Source organism: Zootoca vivipara, chromosome 7 (assembly GCF_965207765.1).
Source record: "Zootoca vivipara chromosome 7, rZooViv2.hap1.1, whole genome shotgun sequence".
NCBI classification, from domain to species: domain Eukaryota; kingdom Metazoa; phylum Chordata; class Lepidosauria; order Squamata; family Lacertidae; genus Zootoca; species Zootoca vivipara.
In genome coordinates this window covers 83798381-83824456 of record NC_142590.1, presented here as the reverse complement: position 1 = coordinate 83824456, position 26076 = coordinate 83798381, and the positions used below count along the sequence as shown (strand labels likewise).

General features: G+C 45.3%; 2 protein-coding genes across 2 annotated transcripts in view; both read right to left on the bottom strand.

The window, feature by feature from the left end:
- CDH26 (cadherin 26) overlaps window positions 1-697 on the bottom strand; it is a 31455-nt gene extending 30758 nt beyond the window's left edge. Inside the window, exon 1 of the mRNA XM_088674702.1 lies at window positions 449-697. Within this exon, the coding sequence (XP_088530828.1) occupies window positions 449-499 (51 nt within the window). The 5' untranslated portion in view covers window positions 500-697. The remainder of the gene's footprint in view (window positions 1-448) is intronic.
- An 11461-nt stretch (window positions 698-12158) lies between these two features.
- Window positions 12159-20463, bottom strand: PPP1R3D (protein phosphatase 1 regulatory subunit 3D). The gene has a single exon (XM_035123829.3). The coding sequence runs from the start codon at window positions 20461-20463 to the stop codon at window positions 19483-19485; it is 981 nt and encodes a 326-aa protein (XP_034979720.2). The 3' UTR covers window positions 12159-19482.
- Window positions 20464-26076: the final 5613 nt, after the last annotated feature.

Sequence of the window (26076 nt, the reverse complement as noted above, 5' to 3'; positions counted from 1 at the left end):
CATTGGCAGGATTATTGTAATGGCCTGCAGTTTTATAAGAGTATATATTTAAAATAGACGAATAAATGAGCAAATTAACTTAATTTGGATATGCCATGGGGACCAACAGCAGTCCAAAAGAGCTTGAAAGCACTAGAAAAGGTCTGGGGAAATAAAATTGTATATACGTTTGTATGCATGTGGCACAGGGGCAGAGCGCGTCCCGGAGTTCAGTACCGTGCGCCCCCGACGCACTAGGGAGAAAGATTATTTTTAAGAAGCAGGTGATGATACCTGGCGATTTCCAAGGAGACGGGGATCTTTGAATCCCAGGAGTCGGACGCTGCTGCATGATCTCCTCCTTGGGCTGAACGAGGCAAAGCGTGGGGCCTCCGGAGGCTCCTACTCCGATCTCCCCTTCGCCAGCCAAATCCCCACCACGCCACCCATGACCCCTCTCCACCCCTACCGTCAGGAGGAAAAGCGCAGCGCCGGAGGAAAAGGCGCGTCTCAGCGGCATCGTCGCGGCGCTTGTGGCTGGGGAGGCGAGGCTACGGCTCCTCGCAAAGGGGGCGATCCTGATCCTCTGGGCTTCTCTGCACCTGCCTGTTGACCACAGGAAGATGCGCCTCCCAAGCCCCGAAGTGCTGCAGCAGCAGCCCGAGAGAACTTCCTAGGGAGAGACGTGTGTGGCCAAACTCTCAAGGTCTTCGACCACAAATTGCACAAACCGGCGGAGGGAGAGAATATATGCCTTTCACAGGTATTGTTGATCTTGGCTGGCCCCACCTCCTCCAGGCTCATTTGAACACCAGCTACACCCACTTAAAGGGGGGGGGGAGACTTGAATATTTATCTTCCGGGCACTTTCTTCAATCCACTGACACAAGCAAACAGCAACAGACAACTAGGACTGCAATAAAAATGCCATCTTCCTCAAATAATCAGCTGATAACGAATAGTCAACTAATTATCAATAGTTACAGGTAGGTAGCCGTGTTGGTCTGACGCAGTCAAAACAAAATAAAAAAATCCTTCCAGTAGCACCTTAGAGACCAACTAGGTTTGTCAAGTGTGCATGCACACAAAAGCTCATACCTATGACAAACCTAGTTGGTCTCTAAGGTGCTACTGGAAGGATTTTTTTTATTTTGTTTTAATTATCAATACTTAACTATCACAATAACTTGATAACCCCCCAGGGAGATTAAAATCTAGCAAACAAAAGGACTGCGAGGGTGGCAGGGAATCTTTACCAAGCAAGAGAATCTCTGAGGACGCACAGATTGCCTTTTGTTCCTTCACCACTGAGCCACTCTCACACTTAAGCCTGAACTACACGTTGTGGCAATGCACCCAGCTCTCACTGCCAGTCATGTGTGTACCAAAAATGAGCTCCACTGGCCACCTGCATTTCAAGATCCAAGTGTTCCTTAGCAGTACAAAATTAGAAGCATAAGAGAGAGGAAGAGACAGGCTTATCCATCATCAAGCAAGAGAAGCAGGGAAGGTGAATGATGCTTCAATGCCCGTTCTAAACACCACTTACTAAATCTTATAGTACCCAAGGAAGGTTAGAACAGATGAATTATTTTAGAGGAATTAATCAAAGAGTAGGCAAAGATCGCCTTCCTTCACAGGTAAGCGGTTTCTCTTGAGATCTTAAAAGTTGCTTTGACATTTAGAGGAAGAGAACTTGGGGTATGTACGCATTAGGGCAAGCATCCCCAAACTGCGGCCCTCCAGATATTTTGGCCTACAACTCCCATGATCCCTAGCTAAGTAGCTAAGAGGGCCAATGGTCAGGGATGATGGGAATTGTAGTCTAAAACATCTGGAGAGCCGAAGTTTGGGGATGCCTGCATTAGGGGCTTAAAATGCAGTCAGCTCAGTCTCCCCCCCCCAGTGTTTCAAGTTACATTTGCTCCTAATTTCCTGTATGTCCTCCCCCCCCCCAGTTAAAAGCAGGTGGAGGAAGGAAGACTAAATCAGCTTGGGGCCATGAGACAGGGAGAAGGTTTAACCCTTTCCCCTCCAGCACAACCCTGTTTCTCAGATCTAAATTGCTCTCCCAAGCTGGTATCTGTCCCGTGATGGAAAACAGACAGGTATCTTTACTGAGGAAATGACACAGGCAGAAGGGGGAGCTTTCCCCCAAAGCTGGACTCCCTCCCCAGCTACTTTTTAAACTATAAACAGAGGAGGGGGCTAAGACAATCACAATCTTCTGTGTGCACACAATTTAGAAACTGTACAAATTTAAGGACATTGAACTCCTACAAAAAAGGCATTGGTCAGCTCATAAGTAAGCTGAACAATTACACTGACCAGGTGGGCAAGACGTGATTGTCCACTGTCGTCTCTGTTCTTTTAATTTATTTACTATTACTTTTATATACCCCGCTTTCCTCCTCCTTCGCTTTCCCTCCTAACAACCCTGTGAGTTAGGTTAGGTCGAGAGACAGCGAGTGGTCCAAGCAGTGTGGCCAAGTGGGGATTTGAACCCTTGTCTCCCAGGTGCAAGACCACTGCACAGACTCCTACACCAAACAGGCCTAGATCATTATTTTGCCTTAACTATTTCTTTCAGAAACAATAAACTTTAGGGGAATTAGGGTAGGTCAAAGCCAAGCTAACCTATCTTTGTTTGCAGATGGTGCAAGGCTGTCATTAGAGTAGCCCTTACTCTCCTTAACTTAATCTTTACCATGTAATGGATTGCTACAGCCCAATAGCTGGGTCAGGAAAAGTCAGAATGGTCAGTAATAAATCTTTCAGCTGAAGCTCATTCTGGAGCCTGTAGCAAACTGGGCTTTAACTCCTCAGACAACTTCATTAGATGCAGAGGCATGAAGCTGAAATGAGACCTATCAACATTGTTTAACTTAAGCTGGAGCAGAGCAATTGCAAAGATCAAACATAATTTGGAAAGATGGGACTGTTTTGAAACCATCCTGGTTCTTGGGGATCGCCGCTATTAATACTTACGTTCCCTAATCTTTATGGTACTGTCAAACCACTCAAATTGCTTGGTTGAGATTTAGGATTAGAAAGACACATGTTTCTGGTTGGAACAAGCATTAATTGCGGTCCCTACAGAAGATTTGACCTTGATTGAATGTGGACAGGCAGGATCCAAGCCACAAATAGGAAACATGCTGCCCATGTGGGTTGTAGGCAGACACTGAGAAGAAAGGCCTTTAGGTGCCCATGTGGATTTGTTTATTATTCTCTTGAACTGCTTTGTACTCATCATGTGCATCGTGATTAGGGTGAAATTTGATTCAGTTTCCATTTAAAGGCAAATCTACCCAACGCACACTTTCTGAAACCATGTAAAAGAACTGCAGCATGGCTATCCTTCTAAAATTGCATTTTTCTTAATCTGAAAGGAAGAATTTTGGAAGGGTGGTGCTTTGTTTTAGTAGTTTTTGGCACTTAGCGTAAATTTTATCTCTTATCTACAATCCTGATTTATGTTTGAAGTTTGACAGTTGTATGTTTTTTTACCTATACTGTATAGAAGTCTTTTGCTATGAGTCCCTTTGGAGGCCCTTAATAAAGACCTATGGTAAACCAAATTGATTGATTAATTAATTAATTGTTCTTATAATAGCTACACTATCATCCGCTCCTGTGGCAGACTTTTCCATTTTGCTCCTATGTTGCCACACATCTGAGACAAAGTGGTTTCGTAAACTGCTGTTGACATTATCAATGATTTCATGATATCCTGTAGAAATCCTTAGGAGATTCAAGTTGGTGAGGATAACATTAAAAAATCAGCACGTAGTGCAGGCTTTCTGTGCCTAGAAAGAGTGGGATTCTCTAAGTCTTCTGCTGTCATAATGACAAGTCTGTGAGCAGAACTGTTCAAAGTTGCTTTGTCAAATACCAGGGATTAATGTACCTGGGCATGTGCAGATTTCCTGTAAGGGCTCAGGCTGGAAGTTTTATTTGGACAGTATATCCCTTTAGGAAGAGCCCTGAGATAAATCTCTTGCGGGATCTGCTCCCGGTGCCTGAGGAACAATCTGCTCAGCAGCTGGACAGAGCAGTGATACACACCCTGAAAGTCAAGACCTTTTTGCTTGCATGTATTGCAAGTGAGCCAAAACACCTCAAGTTGTGCCCCAGGCCTCAGGGACGGGCTTTCTGGCAGCAAACGTCCTGTTCTGAACAGCCTGCATTTGTTTAGCCTGGCTCTCTCCAAATATGCCTTTCACCCCCTAGCTCCCCCCCCCAAGAAACTTCAAGTGCTTGTCCTGACTTGCTACAGCAAATTATCTAGAAATCGGAGTTAGCTAATGTTTCTTCCTTCCTTTTCAAAATCAATCGCCTGGTAAGTTGTGATTGTACAGCTGTGGTTGTCTTATGGGAAGGTGAGCAATGAGCTTGAGACGGAGTCTTAAGGACACCTTGGCAGGACGGTACAGCATGTTGCTGCCAGATTCAGTAAACTGCTGCCCTGGCATTAGTGAGATAATGTCCAAACATGAGCAATGCGTCTGTCTTTGAGAAGAGATAGGGCAGCTATTTCACATACATTTGGCGTAATACCAGGGAGAATGGTTCTAGGCCCTGACTTTTCTATTTGGAGTGGATTGTGAGCCCTCACATGTGCAAAGTGGAATTGTGAACCAAGAACAAGGTCGGCTCTGCTATTTAGTGGGGAAGGAGAGTTGAAAACAATGCCAGTATATTTCACATCTTGCCACCAAGGTGCCCCTTTGGTTTTAGATGGGTAAAAGGTACTGTACACTGATGTTCATTAAAAGTAAAGGTAAAGGGACCCCTGACCATTAGGTCCAGTCGTGACCGACTCTGGGGTTGCGGCGCTCATCTCGCGTTATTGGCCAAGGGAGCCGGCGTACAGCTTCCATGTCATGTGGCCAGCATGACAAAGCTGCTTCTGGCGAACCAGAGCAGCGCACAGAAACGCCGTTTACCTTCCCACTGTAGTGGTACCTATTTATCTACTTGCACTTTGACGTGCTTTCGAACTGCTAGGTGGGCAGGAGCTGCGACCGACCAATGGGCGCTCACCCCATCGCGGGGATTCGAACCGCCGACCTTCTGATCGGCAAGCCCTAGGCTCAGTGGTTTAACCCACAGCGCCACCCGTGTCCCTTTCAGATGGGTAGATGAGTCTAAAAACCCCGGGACACAAATTTTTACGGCCCTCTAAACAGCTATGGTGGCTCATTTACCAGAAGTAACGTATTTAGTGTTAACTGTGGAAGTGGGTATTTGATTCTTACCAAACTAATCCTCTAGATCAGGCATCCCCAAACTTCAGCCCTCCAGATGTTTTGGACTACAATTCCCATCTTCCTCGACCACTGGTCCTGTTAGCGAGGGATCATGGGAGTTGTAGGCCAAAACATCTGGAGGGCCGCAGTTTGGGGATGCCTGCTCTAGATGTATGTATATTTTGCTTGGAACCCTGGAGAGCTGCTGCCAGTCTGTGTAGACAGTACTGAGATAGATGAATCAGTGGTCAGGCTCAGTATAATGTAGCTTCCTATGCTCAACCGTTCTTTTTCTTAACAATTTTTAAAACTCTCTTTTCCTCTCCATGGCATGGAGTTCCAGGAAAAAGCAAGAGGTGAGGGGGGGGGAACCTGTGACTTTACCAGGTGTTTTTATATAATGAAGATAAAATTGCCTAGCACTATAGCCCACGGACCTGAACTATGGAAGATTTTTCACTGAGGGGCCCGGCTTTCCAACAGCTTGCTTTTCCTGCCAGTTCCTTCTGAAAATTAAAAAAGTTAGAGACATTTTCTTTTATTCTTTTACAAACAAATAAAATTGAGCTTTCCAGAATAACACACACACACCCCCAGATGAATCTGCTTAAATCCTCTCTGGAGGGACTAATTTGCCTGCAAATTCCATCCACTTATGTGAAAAAAGAGAATAGTTTTTTTAAAAAAAACAAACAAACAAACAAACCTCATTATAATTATTAAATATTGCAAGTGTGTTGACTTATGAAAACCAGCCGTTTGCAAGCTTCATATATCACAAACACAGGCAGCTGCTGCAATATTTTGATGAGGAAAGCTTAGAGATGCTACAAAGATGCTATTCCTTCTGCCTCTTTGTGAGAACTCATCTGATAGCCACCTGTTTTGATTGAGAATTGCTTTAACTGTTCTGCTCAGTGTTTTGCTGCTCCTTAGTTGTACTGGAACATAATGTTACAGACATAACACAGCTCAAGGAACAAGAAAGCCAGGAGATGAACTTGTGCAACATAGCAAAAAGTGAAAGATGGAAGAAGGGATGTGCTAAATGTTTAATAGAATGTTTTATTTTAATATTTTGTTGGAAGCCGCACAGAGTGGCTGGGTAAACCCAGCCAGATGGGCAGGGTATGTATGTATGTATGTATGTATGTATGTATGTATGTATGTATAAATAAATAATAAATAAATAAAATTATTGAAGGGGGGGGGGACAACAAGTGGAACATGCAGCAAAAAAATTCCATGTATCCTTGCTACTTATTGGAATGATTACTGTTCAGTATATGGCCAGTCACAGCTTTCTCCAGCAAACTAATTTCTTTTTGCAGCAAACGATTAACAGGCTGTTGGAAGTGTTGTGTTGGATGGAGAACTATGAGGTGTTTTTGTTTTGTTTTTGTTTTTAAAGTTTACTTGACCTGTGTCAGGAAAGGGAAAAAGCACCTCCACTATATCAGTGACAGTGTTTGCCATTTCAGATGCTTCTACCCCAGAGTTACAATTGCTTGGATTGTGGGATTTGTTTCTGTTTATATAGACTGTCAATTGCTTCAGGAATGAAAACAGTCCCTGAATTAACTTTAACCTTTGATTTGTTCACATGTTCAAGATATTAATCGGAGGTTGGAGTGAGCTGAATGACGACCCACTTAAAAGCCCAAGGGCTCTCTTGACTCTCTAATCTTCCATCCTGTTATAAATGGTCATCTGGCAGATAGAGTCCACATACTGGCAGAAACACAGTGACCCATAGATTACCCAAGATCAGAATGCTGTGTGTGGTTCAAACAAATTCCTTATCAAGAGAGTAGGAAAACATGCCTAGAAACAGACCTCTAGATTTTCAGTGCACTAAGGAACATCAGTGTTGGGACACGGGTGGCGCTGTGGGTTAAACCACAGAGCCTAGGGCTTGCCGATCAGAAGGTTGGCGGTTCAAATCCCCACAACGGAGTGAGCTCCTGTTGTTCGGTCCCTGCTCCTGCCAACCTAGCAGTTCGAAAGCATGTCAAAGTACAAGTAGATAAATAGATAAACAGCGGGAAGGTAAACGGCGTTTCCGTGTGCTGCTCTGGTTCGCCAGAAACGGCTTTGTCATGCTGGCCACATGACCTGGAAGCTGTACGCTGGCTCCCTTGGCCAATAACGCGAGATGAGCGCCGCAACCCCAGAGTCGTCCGTGACTGGACCTAATGGTCAGGGGTCCCTTTACCTTTACCTTTAAGGAACATCAGTGTACAGTGGAAACTTGAGTTAAGAACTTAATTCATTCTGGAGGTCCGTTCTCAACATGAAACTGTTCTTAACCTGAGGTACCACTTTAGCTAATGGGGCCTCCCGCTGCCGCCGCGCGATTTCTCTTCTCATCCTGAAGCAAAGTTCTTAACCCGAAGTACTATTTCTGGGTTAGCGGAATCTGTAACCTGAAGTGTCTGTAACCCGAGGTAAAGGTAAAGGTAAAATTACCCCTGACCATTAGGTCCAGTGGCGGATGACTCTGGGGTTGCGGCGCTCATCTCAGTCTATAGGCCGAGGGAGCCGGTGTTTGTCCACAGACAGCTTCCGGGTCATGTGGCCAGCATGACTAAGCCGATTCTGGCAAACCAGAGCAGTGCACGGAAATGCCATCAGGGCCGTCTCAAGCAGGTCAGGCGCCCTGGCGCTGAGGCACGGAGATCGCTCCGGCGCCCCCGCCCTCACAGCATGCAGCACGGCTTCCACGCGGCTTTGCTGTGAGCGCCCCCCCCCTGCCAGCCCGGTTCCCCCTGCCACCGGGACCTTACCTAGAGCTGGGCCTGAATGCCATTTACCTTCCCACCAGAGCGGTACCTATTTATCTACTTGCACTTTGACGTGCTTTCAAACTGCTAGGTGGGCAGGAGCAGGGACCGAACAACAGGAGCTCACCCCGTTGCAGGGATTCAAACTGCCAACCTTCTGATCGGCAAGCCCAAGAGGCTCAGTGGTTTAGACCTCAGCGCCACCCGCTGGTACCCGAGGTACCACTGTATAATTCCTTCACCCTTGGCTGGGAGATGCAACTCTTTCACTGAAACATATCCAAATATGTCTTTTAAATCACTAGATTAAATATGGGGCAAAGTACTTGTGTCATTAATAGTTGCAGTAAAGTCATCATGTGCAATTTTCTTATCCTACTGGGATAGCAATAAGAGAATCTGTACATCTTACAGTTTTCCCTTCTGCACAATTAACTAAAGAAGTATCCTGGCTTGTACTGAATCTGATGCTCTTGTTTTAACTTTAAAATAAAATAGATCCAGAAATCTCTCAATATAAATTTAAGGTGGGGGGAAAGCAGTTACATCAGCTTAGTTTCACTTTTCTTTCTGTTATTTTTATTAGTGTCCAGGCAGACCCTTTCATAAAGTTCTCTCCCTGTTCTGAGTGCCTTTTTGGAGAATTACTGCACTGCACTGTTGATGATGATGGACTTGAAGCAATTTTCCAAGGTCCTAACAATCTGAATATGGGACCTATTAAATTGTCAGCTAGCCCAAACCCAGATGTTGTTGGACATTGATGATGGGTGTTGTAGTCTAACAATGTAGTCTAACAACCACGTAGAACCGCTTCCAAGAAGGGCTAAACGTTGTGCCTTTGGAAGGTGAAATCACATTTAAGGAGTGTTATTGTTTGTTGTGTGTAGTAAGCAAATCCTTTGTCTTGTGTGTCTTGTTTAACTGGTTCAGCTTCTGCAGCAAACAAGGTGTCTTATGGGAAGGCTTAAACATTATGTACACTAAATGTAAAACGAACTATAGGTTATTCAAACATCATACATAGTTCAGTGTTGAGACTGCATGCATTTGCTTCTTGAGAACTAAAGACCAGGGGCGTTTTGTGTTCTCACATCTGAGAACCTGATCCCCACATCTTCTGATTACATACTCCACAAGTCCCCTGGAAAAACCAAATACATTTGGGTGACGTTACCCATTGTTCTGAATCTGTACTTCCCTGAATTGGGGGTGGGGGCAGCTGCACCATCACCAGAGCAATTCTTTTCCTAGTAGCTTTGTGTGTGCTATAAGTGATATTTCTTTACCAATGTAGCAACATTATTTGTGTGTAAAGAAAGATAAAGGTAAAGGACCTCTGGATGGTTAAATCCTGTCAAAGGCAACTATGGGGTTGCAGTGCTCATCTCGTTTTCAGGCCAAGGGAGCTGGCGCTTGTCCACAGACAGCTTTCCAGGTCATGTGGCCAGCATGACTAAACCACTACTGGTGCACAGAGGACCGTGACGAGTGCCAGAGCGCATGGAAACGCCGTTTACCTTCCTGCCACAGTGGCGCCTATTTATCTACATGCACTGTCTTGCTTTCAAATTGCTAGGTTGGCAGGAGCTAGCACAGAGCAACGGGAGCTCACTCTGTTGCAGGGATTAGAACTGCCAACTTTCTGATTGGCAAGCCGAAGAGGCTCAGTGGTTTAGACCACATTCAAGCTCTGCAACAACTAAACACTCTCCTAGCTGAAAGTGGGGAAAGTGACCTTTGCAAACAACAGCACAAGGATGGAGGGGTGATGTCAATTCTCAGAGTAGTTTAACCATCAAGATTGCTTCACAGGGGGCATGTTGCGCACTAAAGAGAAATTATATGAAAATGATGTATCAATGGTACTTGACCCCTCTGAAGTTGGAAAAAATGTATAAAAGTGTATCAAATGTATGTTGGAAATGCAAGGGAAGGGAAAAGAGGGAATATTTTTACATATGTGGTGGTCATGCAAAGTGGTAAAGGGCTTCTAGGAAATGATATATAATGAATTGGGGGAAAAACTTTTATCAACTTTTATGAAAAAAAACAGAAGCTTTCTTATTAGGTACAACAGGAGGTGAAATACCAAGAAACATCAAAATACTTTTTATGTATGCGACAACAGCTGCAAGAATGCTACTGCCCCAGATGTGGAAAGAGCAGAAAACACCAACAAAGGAAGATTAGATTTAAAAAATGATGGATTATGTCAAAATGGCAAAGTTGACTGTCAGGATCAGACATCAAGATGATAATTTTTTTTAAAATAAAGACTGGATAAAATTTATAGAATACCTTAAAACCCATTGTAATTATATAGAAACATTAGCAGGACTATTATAACATTTGTGATGCAGAGAAAATATTAAGATATAAAAATTGAGGAAGTAAAGAGTTAGGAAAATATAATTACAGTGGAACCTCGGTTTATGAACACTCCGGTTTATGAATTTTCGGTTTACAAACGCTACGGACCCATCTGGAACGGATTAATCCACTTTCCATTACTTTCAATGGGAAAGTTCGCTTCAGTTTATGAACGCTTCAGTTTATTAACAGACTTACGGAACCAATTGTGTTCATAAACCGAGGTACCACTGTAGATGCTTGGAATCAAAGTTAATTTTGGAAGCCAGGGAGGGGTGGAGGGAAGTCTGTGGGGTGGGAATGTTTCAGTATTGTATAAATGGAAATATGTTAAATGGATGGAAATAATATTGAAAACCTGAGGAATTGTTTTTTTAAAAAAAGTTTTCTCCACAGGGAACTCTGGCAGTGGTAGCTCTATGATGGGAATAGGGCAGGCATCCCCAAACTTCGGCCCTCCAGATGTTTTGGACTATAATTCCCATCTTCCCCGACCACTGGTCCTGTTAGCTAGGAATCATGGGAGTTGTAGGCCAAAACATCTGGAGGGCCGCAGTTTGGGGATGCCTGGAATAGGGCCTCCTTACAATTCACAGCATCCTTAAAAAACAAAAACTACATCTCCCAAGATTCTTTGTGGGGGGGGGGAGCCTGATTGTTTGAAGTGGTGTTCCAGCATTTTAAATGTAAAGTGTGAACATGGTCTGAGTAGAACATTGGTGATGGGACAGCATACTCTTCTCCACTTTAACACACTTTAGATGGTGCAGGGCAGGCCCCATGGCAAACATAGCTCTGTCCTTCTGTGGAGGCATCTGTTTCTTGACCCAGTTGGCTCATTTGCCTAAGAGTAGAGCCAGCCCTTAATCCAGCAAGCGATGGAATTAACAGCTGTCTGTCACTCACCAAGCTACATTTCTCAGCATCTAAATTAGTGATGGCAGCATATTTTGTTGCATGCTGGGCCTCAGAATATTCTTCCCACCACTTAATTTCCACCACTGGATAGCACATAATCGCTCATCGGGAATTTCCTGGGTCCCCAGCAGTCCCCAACCCCAAAATTGCCTCCAGGTTCTTAACAGGAACAGTCTCCTCCATTAAAAACCCCTTTCCTCATTAGGGGGTAAGCATGTGTGCTTTACTGAGATACAGCTTGCACATATAAAGGGATGTAGAATTATAAGTGTTGAGGTAAAACACTGTTGGCCCTACAGACTGAAAAAGAAAAAAGGAAATTCTCCAGTAGTGAGAGCCCTGGTGTCACTTTATTCAAATCAGTATGAGGGTTTTCTAAGTATGCCATTTCAAGCACTGTTCCGCTTATACTAACATGCTTTTAAAAAAGGAATAGGAAGTATTAGCATTGTGAGGAAATTTTACAAGCACCACCAGATGTCACTATAACATAAGAAAAGGAATAAAAATAAAAAATAAGAAAATGAAAGTAACTAACTATACAAACTTAGGCTGCCTATACAGTACACCACAGCTTTTAAGCACATTCGGAGAACATTTCGCCCCTCAAAGAATCCTGGGCACTGTAGTTTGATAAGGGTTGCTGGGAATGATAACTCTGTGAGGTGTAAACTAAAGTGCCCAGAATTCTTTGAGGGAAAGAATGTGATTTGAATGTGCTTTAAAGATATAGTGTACTCTAAAGGTAGGCTAAGGGACGCAAGTGGTGCTGTGGTCTAAACCCAGTTTACCATGCTGATTAAAAAAGCTTTAATTCAAGAAGTTTACACACACAAAACACCTCAAGGTGACATACATGGTTCTCTCATTTTATTCTCACAACAAGCCTGTGAGGTCGTACATCCCTGCGTTGCAGGGGGTTGGACTAGATTATCCTTAAGATCCCCTTCCAACTCTATGATTCCAAGTCCAAGGACACAAGCAGAGCTCTGCTGGAGCAGACCAAAATCCTATGTAGCCCAGCATGTCGTTCCCACAGTGGCTAGCCAAATCTGACTAAATTATCTAGTACGGTAATGTCGCCCAAAGCAAAACAAAAAAACACTATTTCCCTCAGTCTTGTGGGGGAAGGGAAGGCATTGCCACAGCAACACTTCGTCTTTTTCCCATGCTGCACTGGTGGTGTCACTGCTAGCCAGTTCCACAAAGGAAGACGGTTAGCATTGGTCTGGTTACCTCAGCAACAGCGTCCTGTAAACACTTTTGTGTGCCCAAAAATGGCTAGAAATCCAGAGCTTTTTCTCATTGGGTGCAAAAACATTTGCAGATTTTGGACACACCCACCCACCCTCATGTATCAGTTTAGGATTTACATGATGTCTTCGACCATTTTAAGTACTCCACAATTTCAGCCTGTGGCATAGACAAGCTAAGCACCCGGCACATTGATGTGCTACATATAACTCATTATTCTTTCCCCATTATACAGATGGGCTGCTTCGATTAAAATATAGCCGTGTTCCAAGGGGCTGCTTGGAAAGATGAACTTCATGCCAGAACGTTGCCATGTTGCAGTTTGCAGGAAAAGGCAATAGCAAACTGTAAGGCAGGCATGTCCAAAGTCCATTTCGGGGGCCTAATCCGGCCCTTGCAGCACTTTATTTCCTGGGGTAAAATCCTTAAAAAAAACCACACAGCTCAACAACTTCAACCGTAAGAAAAGCTCAACAACTTCAATCCTAAAAAAAAGGTTAACAACTTTGGTTGGCCCTCACAGCCCTTCACTTCATCAAATCTGGCCCTCTTTGAAAAAAAAGTTTGGACACGACTGCTGTAAGGTGACAACAGAACAGCGGGTGGGCAGCCCAGGCAGATGAGCAGCCCAGGTGAGGCACAGAGGAACAGGTACCCTCAGGTAGCCCAGGTGGTTGCTGGTGAGCTGCCTGTTCCTCTGTGGCTCACCTGGGCAATGACTGAATGAGCTTTAAGGCGGGGCCAGGGTTGCAGTTGGTTGACCTGAAAGGCAAGGGGACAAGGGGAAAGGGTGGGGACTGCTGAAGAACAGGGGTTGGTGAGGGGTCAAGGGAGGGGGGCAGGGTTTGGCAGGGCTGATGCGCAAAACCACCAGCAGCAACAGCCCCTAGTTGTAGATTTTCAAATTTTATACCTCAAAATTCACCCGCGACTGTCCTGCGTTAAGGCATTCTGCATTTCCGCTCTATGAAAGCAATAATGAGCATGTATGCTAAGTGAAAGCAGCACAAAGAATTACATGCCACTCTGAAAAATGCATTTAATCGAATACAAGCATGTTTTGCAAAAGTGGTCAAACGTAACACAATATGTAATAGCCATGAAAGAATATTGCAAGGTTTTCTTTAAAAAAAAGATACTTGACTTAGTGCATTTAAATTTAAATCTGCAATTAATTTTATTCTTGTACAGTATTATAGGTATTAACAATTCTTTCTTCTCAAGTTACTTGGATCCAGACTTAGTCATAGTTAAAATAGACCCTTTCAGTGGATCTACTCTAAGTATGATCTAGTCTGGATCCGATCCAACAATACTTTCTGTACATATCATTCCCAAAACCGAATCTCAAACATATTGTGTGCTAAAATACATTCAGTTGCTGAACAAATATTGTAAATACAGCATCTTTTTTTAAAAGTGCTTTTAAACATGACAAATCATCAATGAAACACAAATCTTAACACGGGTAGAGAAGACAATGCAAGTCCAATATATTGATTGCCCTGAGAACTGTATGCAAAAGATGACAAAACGGCCTTTGCACGATGGAAGTAAAAACTGCAAGGCCAATTCATGCAGAAATCAGATTTGATGTCTCAACTTTTCAGATGGGGCGAATGCAGCTGATTTGGAAATTGGGGAGGAGAAGCATTTTAGCAGAAGGGAAAGGGGGAGCGCGGTGCTCTGGCACCCACAATAGATGGAAACGGTGACTAATGTGTGGATATCGCAGTAACACTTCAACAAACACTCTTTTGCGCATCTAATGAAAATGATCATTAGCCATCCCTATCCACATGGTCTGTAATGTTACACTGAAGGCTTAACGAGAATGATTTACTGATTTGTACTTCTCCAGAGGCACTGGCAGTATAGGAACTGATAGTATAACTTGAATATTAGAGGCCTTAATGATGGGACTTTGCATGAGCAAATTCTTCTCCCTGTAGACTTAAGCCAGATTTCTCGTGTCACTCTCCCCTTAGCCAGTGCAAAATACCTGACCTAACCTTTAAACAGAATCTTGGCTTAGCATATTCTGGCAGTGTTAATGCAGTCCGAAGCCTCCACTATCACTAAGGGTTGACATATTCCACCATTTGGCAGGGGTTCGGCCCCTAATAGAGGCAGTTAGCAGCCCGTACGCTGCAATGGGTTATTTTAAAGCACTGCTTTAGATGCCTGTTTCTCAAAGAATATTTATCTTCCGTGCTTTTCCTTGATGCGCCTTTGCTGCCCTATATAAAATAAAATACAGCTCAGCCTGTATCAGGAAAATTAATTTGTAAAAATGGCAGTGGCCTCCCAAACAGAAGACATTTGCACAAATCACCGTTTTCGTTTTCTTTCCAGGCTGTCACTATTTTGTTGGTGCAATTCAGTGGTATATTCAGTGGCAAATTCAGGTTGCACAATAAAAAGTGATCTGGCACTTTTGCACAACAAACCCAATCCCCTTCCCAAATCAGATTATTTTGCAGTAAGGAAAGCAATGCTCTGAAAAGTATGGGAGGGGATTGTCACAATGTCATATAAACGCCCCCCCCCCCCAAAAAAAAACCCAAAACAGAATGCTCCAGAAACAGCCAATGTTATACAACCTCCCTATTAAATTTGTGTAAATAAATCATGATGAATGTTCAATAGATGCTGGGTTGCAACTTAACTGATGTAACATATGGAAGTACATTTTTGAGTCATTTACAGGACGATCCTATACATGTCAACTCAGAAGCATGTCCCGTTGAGTAATGGGACTTACTCTCAGGTAAGTGTGCCTAGGATTGCAACTTTATAATCAAGTAGTTCAGAAAAGTTTTTGCTCTTGCCTTCCCCAATTACACATCACAGTGGGGAGAAAAATGCAATGCCTCCCCCATATTCTGTAAGCCCTAGACGTTGTGCTACTCAGTTAACTCTTTCCTCCTAACTAGGTAGAAGAAATTATCCCCTAAGAAAGAAACCACACAGAAATCATACACAAACTTCTAGAGACTCCTAATTAAGAAATATAAATTTTACTATGCAAAATTTATATTTTGCATAGTAAAAGTCACCCTGAGGTGACCTTTCCTCCCTTTGGCATGGCATGCAAATACACCTTTTCGTGATGAACCCTGGCATTTAGGAGTTTCCAAAGACATCTTTGAAAAGGTCTGCAAGACCATGTGAGCTTAGTTGGCATAGGGAAACCAAACTGTGGTTCCCCAAGCTTCTTAATTTTCCCCAGGGTCTCTGTCATGGCACCAATCTTTATTTTTAAAGTACAGAAGTGCTATTTTGTTGAGAGCTGTTAATTGAAAGGACTGCACCCAGAAGCAATAGGCTCCTTTCTGAGTACCAAGTGCTGGAGACAACAACGGGGGAAGATAACTACCTATGACCTTCATGCCATGCTTATGAGTTTTAGCTTCCAGAGGTATTAGGCTGAAGGGAACAAAACTCTGGACTACATGATACAGGAATGTAACCCGCATGTTCTTATTTACAGCACCAGCCCTGGTTCACTCCTTTGGTCCTGGACAGCACTTTTATGTTCTAATGCTTTACCAGGGGAGTCAAAACAAAAAAGGCTGCAAGGACACTGAACTTCCCCAAACACAGCATAGTGTTGCACAGAATGGCACAAGGATTGGTGTTGTGGTCATGCACAACCAACAGTCACAGCGCAGTGTGCAGATGTGTTTGGATCTTATAACAGTGCAACTTTCCTGCTATCGTAACAACCCTCTTTTGGGAGTTTGGATAGGCAATCGTGCTTTTAAAAATACACAACAGCCACCACATAAAGCAGAAAACCTTATGCAATCACAGCATAAGAGTAACGAGTACAATACCATATGGACACCTTAATTATTATTATTTTTGCATACTTGGGGTGTACTGGTGAAACCTGCAACAAAATATGTTCCACTGTGGATTGTTCCAGTTAAGGGCACCAGCCAGCCAGGTCCTCTTCTATGATATGATCTATTCCATTCCGTTCTGCTCCACCCCACACAATTTTTTTTAAATAAAACCCAACTATTGACCAGCATTTTATGCTCACAGAGGATGCTCAGTTGTCAGTGGGCTGTGCTTCCCCCTCCCCCTATTGTTTTTTTCCCATAAAGATTTTTTTGTACTTCTGTAAACCTCAGGCTTCCCCCAAGCTTCCTCTCTACAGGGATGTTGTTTGCATAAGGACCCATACATGGTGTGAGTTTGCTGAACTTCTACTGAACTCCACAGGGAAACTCCATTAGATTTGGTTAAAATCTCCACAACCTGCTTACTGCTTACTTAATAAACAAGACAAACGAACGTCCTTGTTGGCTTAGTCACCAATAAGGAATAGATTTTCCACTACTCCACGCTCCTTTAATGCCTGCCAGACCCTTCAAAGGGGGCTCCGGTTTCTGAAGGATGACCCCTTGGGAAAACCTCCAGCACGGAAGCAAATGTACAGCTGAGATGAGTTTCTACTCTGGGTCTCTGGGATCCCTTCCAGCCTCCATGCCTGGAATGCACTGCCATATAGCTGCCCTCAGGTTTCCCAAGGCCCAGGCCCATTCCAAAATACAGGAAACTTGAAACCAAAGACCTTCGTCATGTAGGAACAAAGTGAACATGCTCCAAAACTCAGTGCAGAGCCCATCTTTTTCACACAGAAGGTCCCAGGTTCAAGGAGAGCTAGGACAACGCTTGCGTGAAACCCTGGAGAGCCCAAGCCAGTAAGTGTAAACACTGCTAAATAAATGACCAAGTGGCCAACTCAGAATCGTAAGAGTTGGAAAGGACCATAATGATCATCGAGTCCAGGATTCCCCAAACCTGGGTCTCCAGGTGCGGACTACACTTCCCATCATCCCTGACCACTGGTCCCGCTAGCTAGGGATGATGGGAGTTGTAGCCCAAAAACAGCCCAAGACCCAAGTTTGGGAATCCCCTGATCTAGTCCAACCCCCTGCAATGTCGGAATATACAGCTGCCCCTTACGGGGGATCAAACCTGCAACCTTGGAATTATCAGCGCCATGATCTAACCGACTGAGCTATGCTACTGCTTTGCATACAGCTACAACAATACAAGGCAAAATAGGGGAGTGAGGTTTTGGTTTCCCCCGATATCATTTGCACTGATACTCAGTGCTCAGGTGTGGCCTAGTTAATATTAGATATTTGGTTTATGATCTGTTCCAGTGTCCTATGTTCATGGCACATCTCCAGCTGAGGGCTATGCTTAGTCCTACCATGCACAGAAGTGCAGATCTATCTGAATCATCATCATCATTAGCATTGCCAGTAATGGTGGGCTTCTCGAAGTAGCTTGCTGTTAACAGCACATATAGGTGCCTAAACATATGACAGGAAATCGCCCTAACACACATGTATATAAACTGCAGCAGAAACATGGCACATGGACATACGATCCTATCCTCAATCACAGCTTTTAACTTTATACATTCATACTAGAATTGAATAAAGAAGTTCTCTCAGCACTTTTCCAAAGGACCCCGTGGGGCTGAACACCATACACACGGCTTTCCCTCAAAGAAGCCTAGTATTTGTAACTTCTCCTTCACAGAGCTACAATTCCCAGCCCCTTTAACAAGCTACAGTTCCCAGGATCCTTTGGAGGAAGACACATGCTTTATATGTATCTACAGCCCAACAGAGTTCTGCCCCAAATGTAAGGTTTCCCACTAACAAAAATGGGCAGTGTTTGAGGCACTGGGATGGACTGAGACCTTAGCATGGCGGCAGATGGACTGTGCAGAATCTTCCTGTGCCCCCCATGCTTACTGATCCAGATCAACCACCCCTCTGACCATTTTTCTTGGGGGGAGGGTGTTGGAATAATCCTGCATTCAAGGGCGAAGCACCATGGCTGGTTTGGAATTTGAATCCAAGGCCTCTTGCAGCCTAAGCGCATACATATATCCTGAATCGAAACATTCCCAATATTCAACTGCGGTTTATCAGCAACTGTGATGCCATCATCCGCGTTATATCTAAGCATTTCAGAGAATGTTTTACTTTTGTAAAGTTCAGCATTATTTCTCTTTTACAAATATTGGCTGTCTTAGCTGTATAGATGAACCGCATTCCTATATCTTATATTCCAGCAATACTGCGTGATAAGGATTTGATCAGGAGCCCATTATCCTCAGATGGCATATATTACTAAGGTGGAAAACTGTTCTGTGAAATAAAGCAAGCAAGGAAAGAAGCAGCTCTGCATGGGCTGTTGTTCCTTCCCACAAATCTGTTCTGATTTTAAAATGGAGGGATTTTCCAGCAAAAAACAAAACCGCAGTTTGTCTTTCTTTCACAACAAGCGGTCCACTTACAAACAATCCTTTTTAGGAACTCAAAATGCCTAATATAGAGACACTGCCAGGTGTGCGTTATAAAATACAATGTAAAAATATATTTCTATTTAAACATCAGTTGTATTTATTAACATCCCTTTTGCAGCCAAGACCCTGCAGTGTCTTTGACCAGTGCAGACATTTTTCTGCTGTAAAGCAGCAAGAGCAATACTTACAAAACAAAAAAGTGCATTGACTGAAGTGCAATATGATAGCCAGTGTCAAAAAGTGGAAAAAATAATTTGTATGATTGAAAATACCCTAATATATATTTCATAGTCTGCTGCAAGAATTGATTCAAAGCAATAAAAGAAATCGGCTCGGATCTCCTGACAGTGCCTTTTCTTCAGTGATTTATGCATTTGGTTGCAACTCAGTGTAGGCTATAGCCCTTTATCCTTTAACTCTCTTCTATAAATAGCTTTTGGGCCGATCACTTGTTACTCTTTTATTTCGAAGGATCTGTGCCATTCCGAAGGGTTTCTTTGGTGCCTCTGGAAGGAGAGAAATGCCAAAGGAGGACAGGGCTGGAGAACTGCAAATAGCTCTTTCCATCTCCTTGCTTTGCTTAGATGAAGTGAATCCAGCTCTCTTCACATTCCCTGGGCATCTTGAGTGGGTGACTCCGGCAGGTGAGGGCGAAGTTCTTCCCTCGGTTGTTATCCCAGTACTCCTGCCCGTTGACTCGGTACAGTACAGCAAACTCAACCACTGAGCTCAGCTGGAGGAGGAACGGCGCCACGGGAAGGAAGAACGTGAAGACATCCGCCTGGGCCTGACCCCCCTTCCCAGGAACGCTGCTGTGCCACTGGGCACTGACTTCGTGCTGACCCCTCCAACGGTTGAAGGTGTATCTCACAGCCACCTGCTTCTCAAAGGCCAGGTTGACCACTTGGACGGTGCCGCTCAGACCCAGATCTGAGCTGGTGACCCGCTCGAGGCACACCAGCTGCCGCTGCAGGCGGCTGTGGAAGTCCTCGCAGTCCACAGGCTGCTGGAAGTCGGGCACCAGGCACTGCATGGTGAACTCCAGGTCCAGCCTGCTGCAGCAAAGATCGGAATTGATGGACAGCCTGGAGAGAACGTGCAGAGGGATGGACGGATCTTCCCCGACCTGGAACACTTTCACCTCGGCCAGATCCAGGCCCAGAGCATCGGCAAAGCGCACTTTGTTCCGGCGGGTGCTGCACCCCGGGACGCGGCACGGCGCCATCATACTCCTCCTCCTCTCCGGAGAGCTGGGCAAGGACCTGGCCCGGCGGCGCATGATGGGCCTAAGGTGCGGGTCACAGCTTGCCACTGCGGCGTTCTGAGGATGCCTCTGCTGCATCTCCTCGGAGACGGAGACACTCGGAAGGCTGGTGCTGCTGCCGCCGTGCTGGTTCCGCCTCCTCTCTGTGCTCCGGGCCTCTTCTTCCCGCAGCATGTTCTGGTAGAGGTCGGAGAGGTAGCTGGGAGTCCTCCGCGGGGCCCTCGGCACCATGTGCTCGGGCGGCCGAGCGGCTTGAGCAGGCAGCGACCCTCCTGCCGAAAGCTTCTGCCGAGACATGGAGAAGGCTCCAGGCAGGTGGATACACTGTTCGGCAGTGGTTTTAAGAAGCAATTAGTGGCTTCTGGAGAGATGGCACTTAGTGATTGAGAGCCTGGCCCAGTCTTTTAGAGTTCAGACACTGAAGGACCCAGGGCAAAGATGCTGAGTGCCAGGCGTCTCCAGGCTATCGCACAGGCTGCAGGGCGAGTCGAGGCTGTCGCACTGGATGCTGGAGGCCTGGGTGCTGTCGCAAACGCTGGTCACCGACTGGAGGCTGTCTCTCTGTACGCTGGATGTGTCAAGGCTGTCACAGAGGCTGAAGACAGGCCGGAGGCTGCTGCGGTAGAGGTTGAGGGAGTCGAGGCTGTCTTGCAGGAGGCTGAAGGATGCCAAACTCTCCCGGTAGCCGGAGAGGGAATCGAGGCTGTCGCTCTGGATACTGGAGGAACCCACAGCGCTCCCGGGGCTGGAAGGGGCTTGGAGGCTGTTGTGCTTCGCGGAGAGGGAGTCGAGGCTGTCGGACAAGCTGGAGGAAGTCTGCAGGCCGCCTCCTCCAGCGATGGGAGCCTGGAGGCTGTCGGCTGGGATGGCGTTGCTGCTGGAAGATGGATGGGGGCTCCGGCTAGAGGCGGAGTCCGCGTTTGGAGACTCTGGACCCCACATCCAACTGCGCGCTGGCTGTCCCCGGACCCGCGGGCCGCTGGCGTGGATTGCACGGGGGTCGGCAGGTTTTCGCTCCGCACCAGGCAGGCGCGCACAGCCAGCGAGCTGCTCTCCAAGCGACGCAGGCAGGCAAGCGGTTGCTGGCGGGTCTTGTCGTTCTCTGCGGCCGCCCAGCTGATTCCGACGTAAAAAAAAGGGAAAAGAGATGTGGCCGCTTTGCAACCGGGGGAAGCGGCAGCACGCCCTCTGTGACGCCAGGGCCCGCCCGGACATTGCAATTGGAAGCTGCCGCGGCCACGCCGCTTGTCCAGGCGCACGCCCCGCGGCTCCGCGTGCGCGCAGGGAATCGGCCCGCGGCTGCGCGCGAGCAGCGAGGGAAGCCGGCGGTGCCCTTCCTCCTGCCCTTCCTCCCTGGGAGGCGGGGCGGGAATGGGAGTCAAACATGCAAGAAAGCAAAAGCAGCACGGGGAATAGTGGGGTGAAACGTGCACCGCACAGAGAGGAAGCGTAAAAGCAAGGTGGAGCAAAGGAGGGGAAATAGCTGGAGAGATACATTTTACAAAACAAAAATTGCATTGACTGGCAAACGGAACACGAGCCTGGGATCGTGAGATCAGGATGCACGGCAGCAAGGCGTTTTGGACTACAACTCCCATCAAGCCCCAGTCAACACGCCCGAGAGTAATCCCTCCTTTCTCACGCACGTGAACTTGGAGGTCTTGGGTGGAGCCAGTGGCAACGAAATGCGGAGACGAGGGTCCTATGGAGATGGACGTGCATGTCTCCTCCGCCTTGTGCTTTGATTTGAGTAGGTGCGGATGATGAGGAGCTTCTCGGCATTTGCTTGCACTACAACCCCCATCATCCTTGGCCGTTGGTCGTGGCTGATGGGAAATGGAGTCGAAGGGCAACCGCAGGGCCACACGTGCCCCATTCTCGGAACAGCACTCCTATGCGCCCTTGCCTGGGATTGTGTGTGCTATTTAGTTCAACGGAAAATAAAAAAAATTCCTTCAGTAGCACCTTAAAGACCAACTAAGTATCTGAAGAAGTGTGCATGCACACGAAAGCTCATACCAAAATATAAACTTAGTTGGTCTTTAAGGTGCTACTGAAGGAATTTTTTTATTTTGCTTCGACTCAGACCAACACGTCTACCTACCTGTAACTAGTTCAACGGACTTATCAGGAAACATTCTTCGGAATGCACCGTCGGTCACAGCTAACCCCTAAAACCTCCTACTTGTGTTGCACACACTCTCCCTGGTTTACCTTTGACATTGTAGCATCAGTGGTTGTTGTTGTTGTTGTTTCTTAAAAGCAATCGCTCAGTTCCTAACAAGAAAACCAGCCAAACGAATCCTCCCCTTTCTTTTTTAGGTTCGCTGCTGCCACCAAGTGGATATCTTTATTTTTCCCTCTACTAAACAGCCTTTTAACCTTCTGGGCCAGTGATGGGCAACCTTTTGAGCTTGGTGTGTCAAAATTCGCCAAAAACCCGAGCATAACTCGGGTGGTGTGTCACTTCGAGAAAAAAACCATAATTTCATGATATTTATAGTTTAAATAACAAAAAATGTATAATTGTAATATAGTAACTGTATTTAATAAACCAAAAACTAATTATTTAATCAAACCAAACCAAACCCCTTATGTATCACAAAGTGCCCAGAGTTGTTGAGCTTTTTGGGGGGAGCTGCTGAACAAAGTTTTGGAGGTTTTTTGGGGGGGATGCCCCAAAGCTGCTGCCCTTTTCTGGGGGGGAAAGAGAACAGAAATAAATGATGACTAATACCTTCGCTGGAACTAACACGCAGCACCAACATAGTCTGCCAAAGCGCCAAAAAACAAACAAACACAACAGCACAGAACAGGTTAAAAAACGAACGCTGTTACACCCAATCATAGTCTGCCAAAGCGCCAGAAAAAACAGCACAGAAAGGGTTAAAAAACCAATCTCTGGCTACCAACAACAACAAAAAAGGATCTGGGTTTTAACAGCGGAGACAAGCTGTAGGAGGAGCGGGAGAACAAATGGGGGGGGACAACAACTACAGCAGCGCGAATGGGCCGATGGGGCGCATGCCAGCAGTGAGGGCTCTGCATGTCACGTCTGACATGCATGTCATAGGTTCACCATCACTGTTCTGGGGTTTATTTGACCCAACATACCCCTGTCTTTTCCAGGGAGTCTTCTCTTCTCAAGAGGTGGCCAAAGTATTGGAGCCTCAGCTTCACGATCTGTCCTTCCAGTGAGCACTCATGGCTGATTTCCTTCAGAATGGATAGGTTTGATCTTCTTGCAGTCCATGGGACTCTCAAGAGTCTCCTCCAGCACCATAATTCAAAATCATCAATTCTTTGGCGATCAGCCTTCTTTATGGTCCAGCTCTCACTTCCATACATCACTACTGGGAAAACCATAGCTTTAACTATATGGACCTTTGTAGGCAAGGTGATGTCTCTGCTTTTTTAAGATGCTGTCTAGGTTTGCCATTGCTTTTCTCCCAAGAAGCAGGCGTCTTTTAATTTCATGACTGCTGTCACCATCTGCAGTGATCATGGAACCCAAGAAAGTAAAATCTTTCACTGCCTCCATTTCTTCCCCTTCTATTTGCCAGGAGTAGAGGTGTGAAATGTGAAAGAGATGTGAAAAAAACCCGAAAAAATTCGGGGGGGGGGAACGACACCGGTTTTTTCCTGTTTTTTTTCCTGAAGCCTTTTTTGTTTTTTTCCGATTTTTTTTTAAAAAAAGATTATGGAATGTTTTATTTTAACATGATGAATAAAATATTTTAAGATAAGGGGTTCAAATATTTTATAAATCATTTTTTTAAAAAAATATGTATGGTATCAGATTATTCTAATTTCTGTGAGGAAAAGCAAGTCCTAGGTTACAAACTGAACTCTCCAATGCAAGAACTAGATACATTTATTCCTTTAGGACAGGGGTCCCCAAACTACGGCCCGTGAGGCTCTTTCATGCAGTTCCCAGCGACCCCCACCGCCCGCTCTTACCAGCGCGGTGTGGCTGCCCACTTCCGACCCAGAAAAGCGACGGAAATAGCTTGTGCGCACATGCAAGCGTCATTTCCGGTGTACGTCCGGGTCAGGGGAGGCTTCTGCACATGCGTACAAGCTATTTCCAGCGCTTTCCAGGTCGGGAGTGTGCCAGAAATAGTGTTGCGCATGCACATGGGCGTCCATGGCCACGCACTCCCCCGCCTCCGCGTGATCGGCGCGGTGGGCATCTGGCCCAAAGCCAGGTAAGTTTGGGGATCCCTGCTTTAGGAGGTGCTGTTGTCACCAGAAAATAAAAAAAAGGTTTCAGTTTTGTTTTTGCATGTGTGTGGTATGCATTGGTTCTGTTCTTCTTCACTAGGCCTCAAAGCACTGGAAGAAAATATAGAGCAACAAAAAGGGCCTGAAAGTATATGTGCCGTCGTGGCAATCAGAGAAGAAAAATGAAAGAGAAAAAAAATGAAAATATTTTAAACATTAAATGCTGTAAAATAGTCTTTAAAAAGTGAAATAAATTAATTTAAGCATATAGTCATAGCTAAAGTGGTTAACACACATCAGTGTGAGGAAATACATAAGGTCTCATGGGGAAAACATGGGAGGTGGAGTAAGCATGTTGCATAGCAAACAGTGATGAATAACAAGTTTAATTTCAGTTCCTGTTTGGATACACTATATTTTTTAATATGCTAGTTGTGATAATTTTATGCCCATTAAAATTCTCCATAGTTATATCTTATGTTTCTGAAGTAACAGAATGTCTTTCAATCTGGAAAAGAAAAAAGAAGTGCTAATGTAGCATTTTTTAAAAAATTTTTCCGAAAATTTCCATTTCCCCCCGGAAAAAACTGGGGGGAAAACGGGTTTTTTTCTGAGCTTCAAAATTTCCGCGAATTTTACATCTCTAGCCAGGAGGTGATGGGACCACTGTCCATGATCACAGAGGACGGGATGGTTGGACAGTGTTCTCGAAGCTACCAACATGAGTCTGACCAAACTGCGGGAGGCCAAACTGGTGTGCTCTGGTCCATGGGGTCATGAAGAGTTGGACACAACTAAACGACTAAACAACAACAGCAACCCCTAAAAATTGTTAAGAGTCGCATGGCACTTTGGAATGGAGCAAGCTTTTCCAAAACAAAGTATGTTCTTTCTTAATCTTTCAGTAAGGCAATGAGTGAAATAATTGTGTGTCCGTTCCCCCCCCCCCAGAAAATGACTGAAGAGGGTGGAACTAATTTTACAGTCAGTCAACCAGATGCTAGGTGTGGGTGGGTATATTCAAGGCTGTTCCTGGCCATCACTAAAAGGCCCATCTTTAAACCAGACGTCCTGTAGAGTTGGAGAGGAAGGACCCAATGGTCATCTAGTCCAGCCCCCTGCAATGCAGGGACCTCAGATAATGCATCCATGACAGATGGCCACCCAACCTCTGCATAGAAACCTCCAAGGAAGGTTGTCCTTCACTCAAAGGAATGGACACCCTGCCCGAGGAGGAGAAAGGAAGCATAAAAATGAAATGAACTATTATAGAATTTGGACTGGAGCAATGCCTTTATTAGGCCAACTAAAAGGTCTCAAAAGAACGTGGAAGGTTTTGAGCTCTCCATAACTCTTAGGGTATGTTCACATTAGTACCTTAAAATGCAGTGATGCCGTTTCTCCGTTGGCACACTTCTGTTCACATGGAGGCAGGTGTATCTTCACCCCTTGGGGGGTTTACCTGCTCCTGCAACACCGACACACCCACCCAACTCCTACTCCTGAAGCTTTACCAACAATTTACAGGTAGGCTCCAGGATGAGAAGGAAGTGGTTTTATTTTGGCTCACAAGCAAAAACCAGGGATGCGGCTGCCTTGATGCCATCACGCTTTCAGAGACCTGCGAGTATAGGGTGGTATACAAATTTAATTAATAGATACAGTAGATAGATAGAGGCGGTCTTC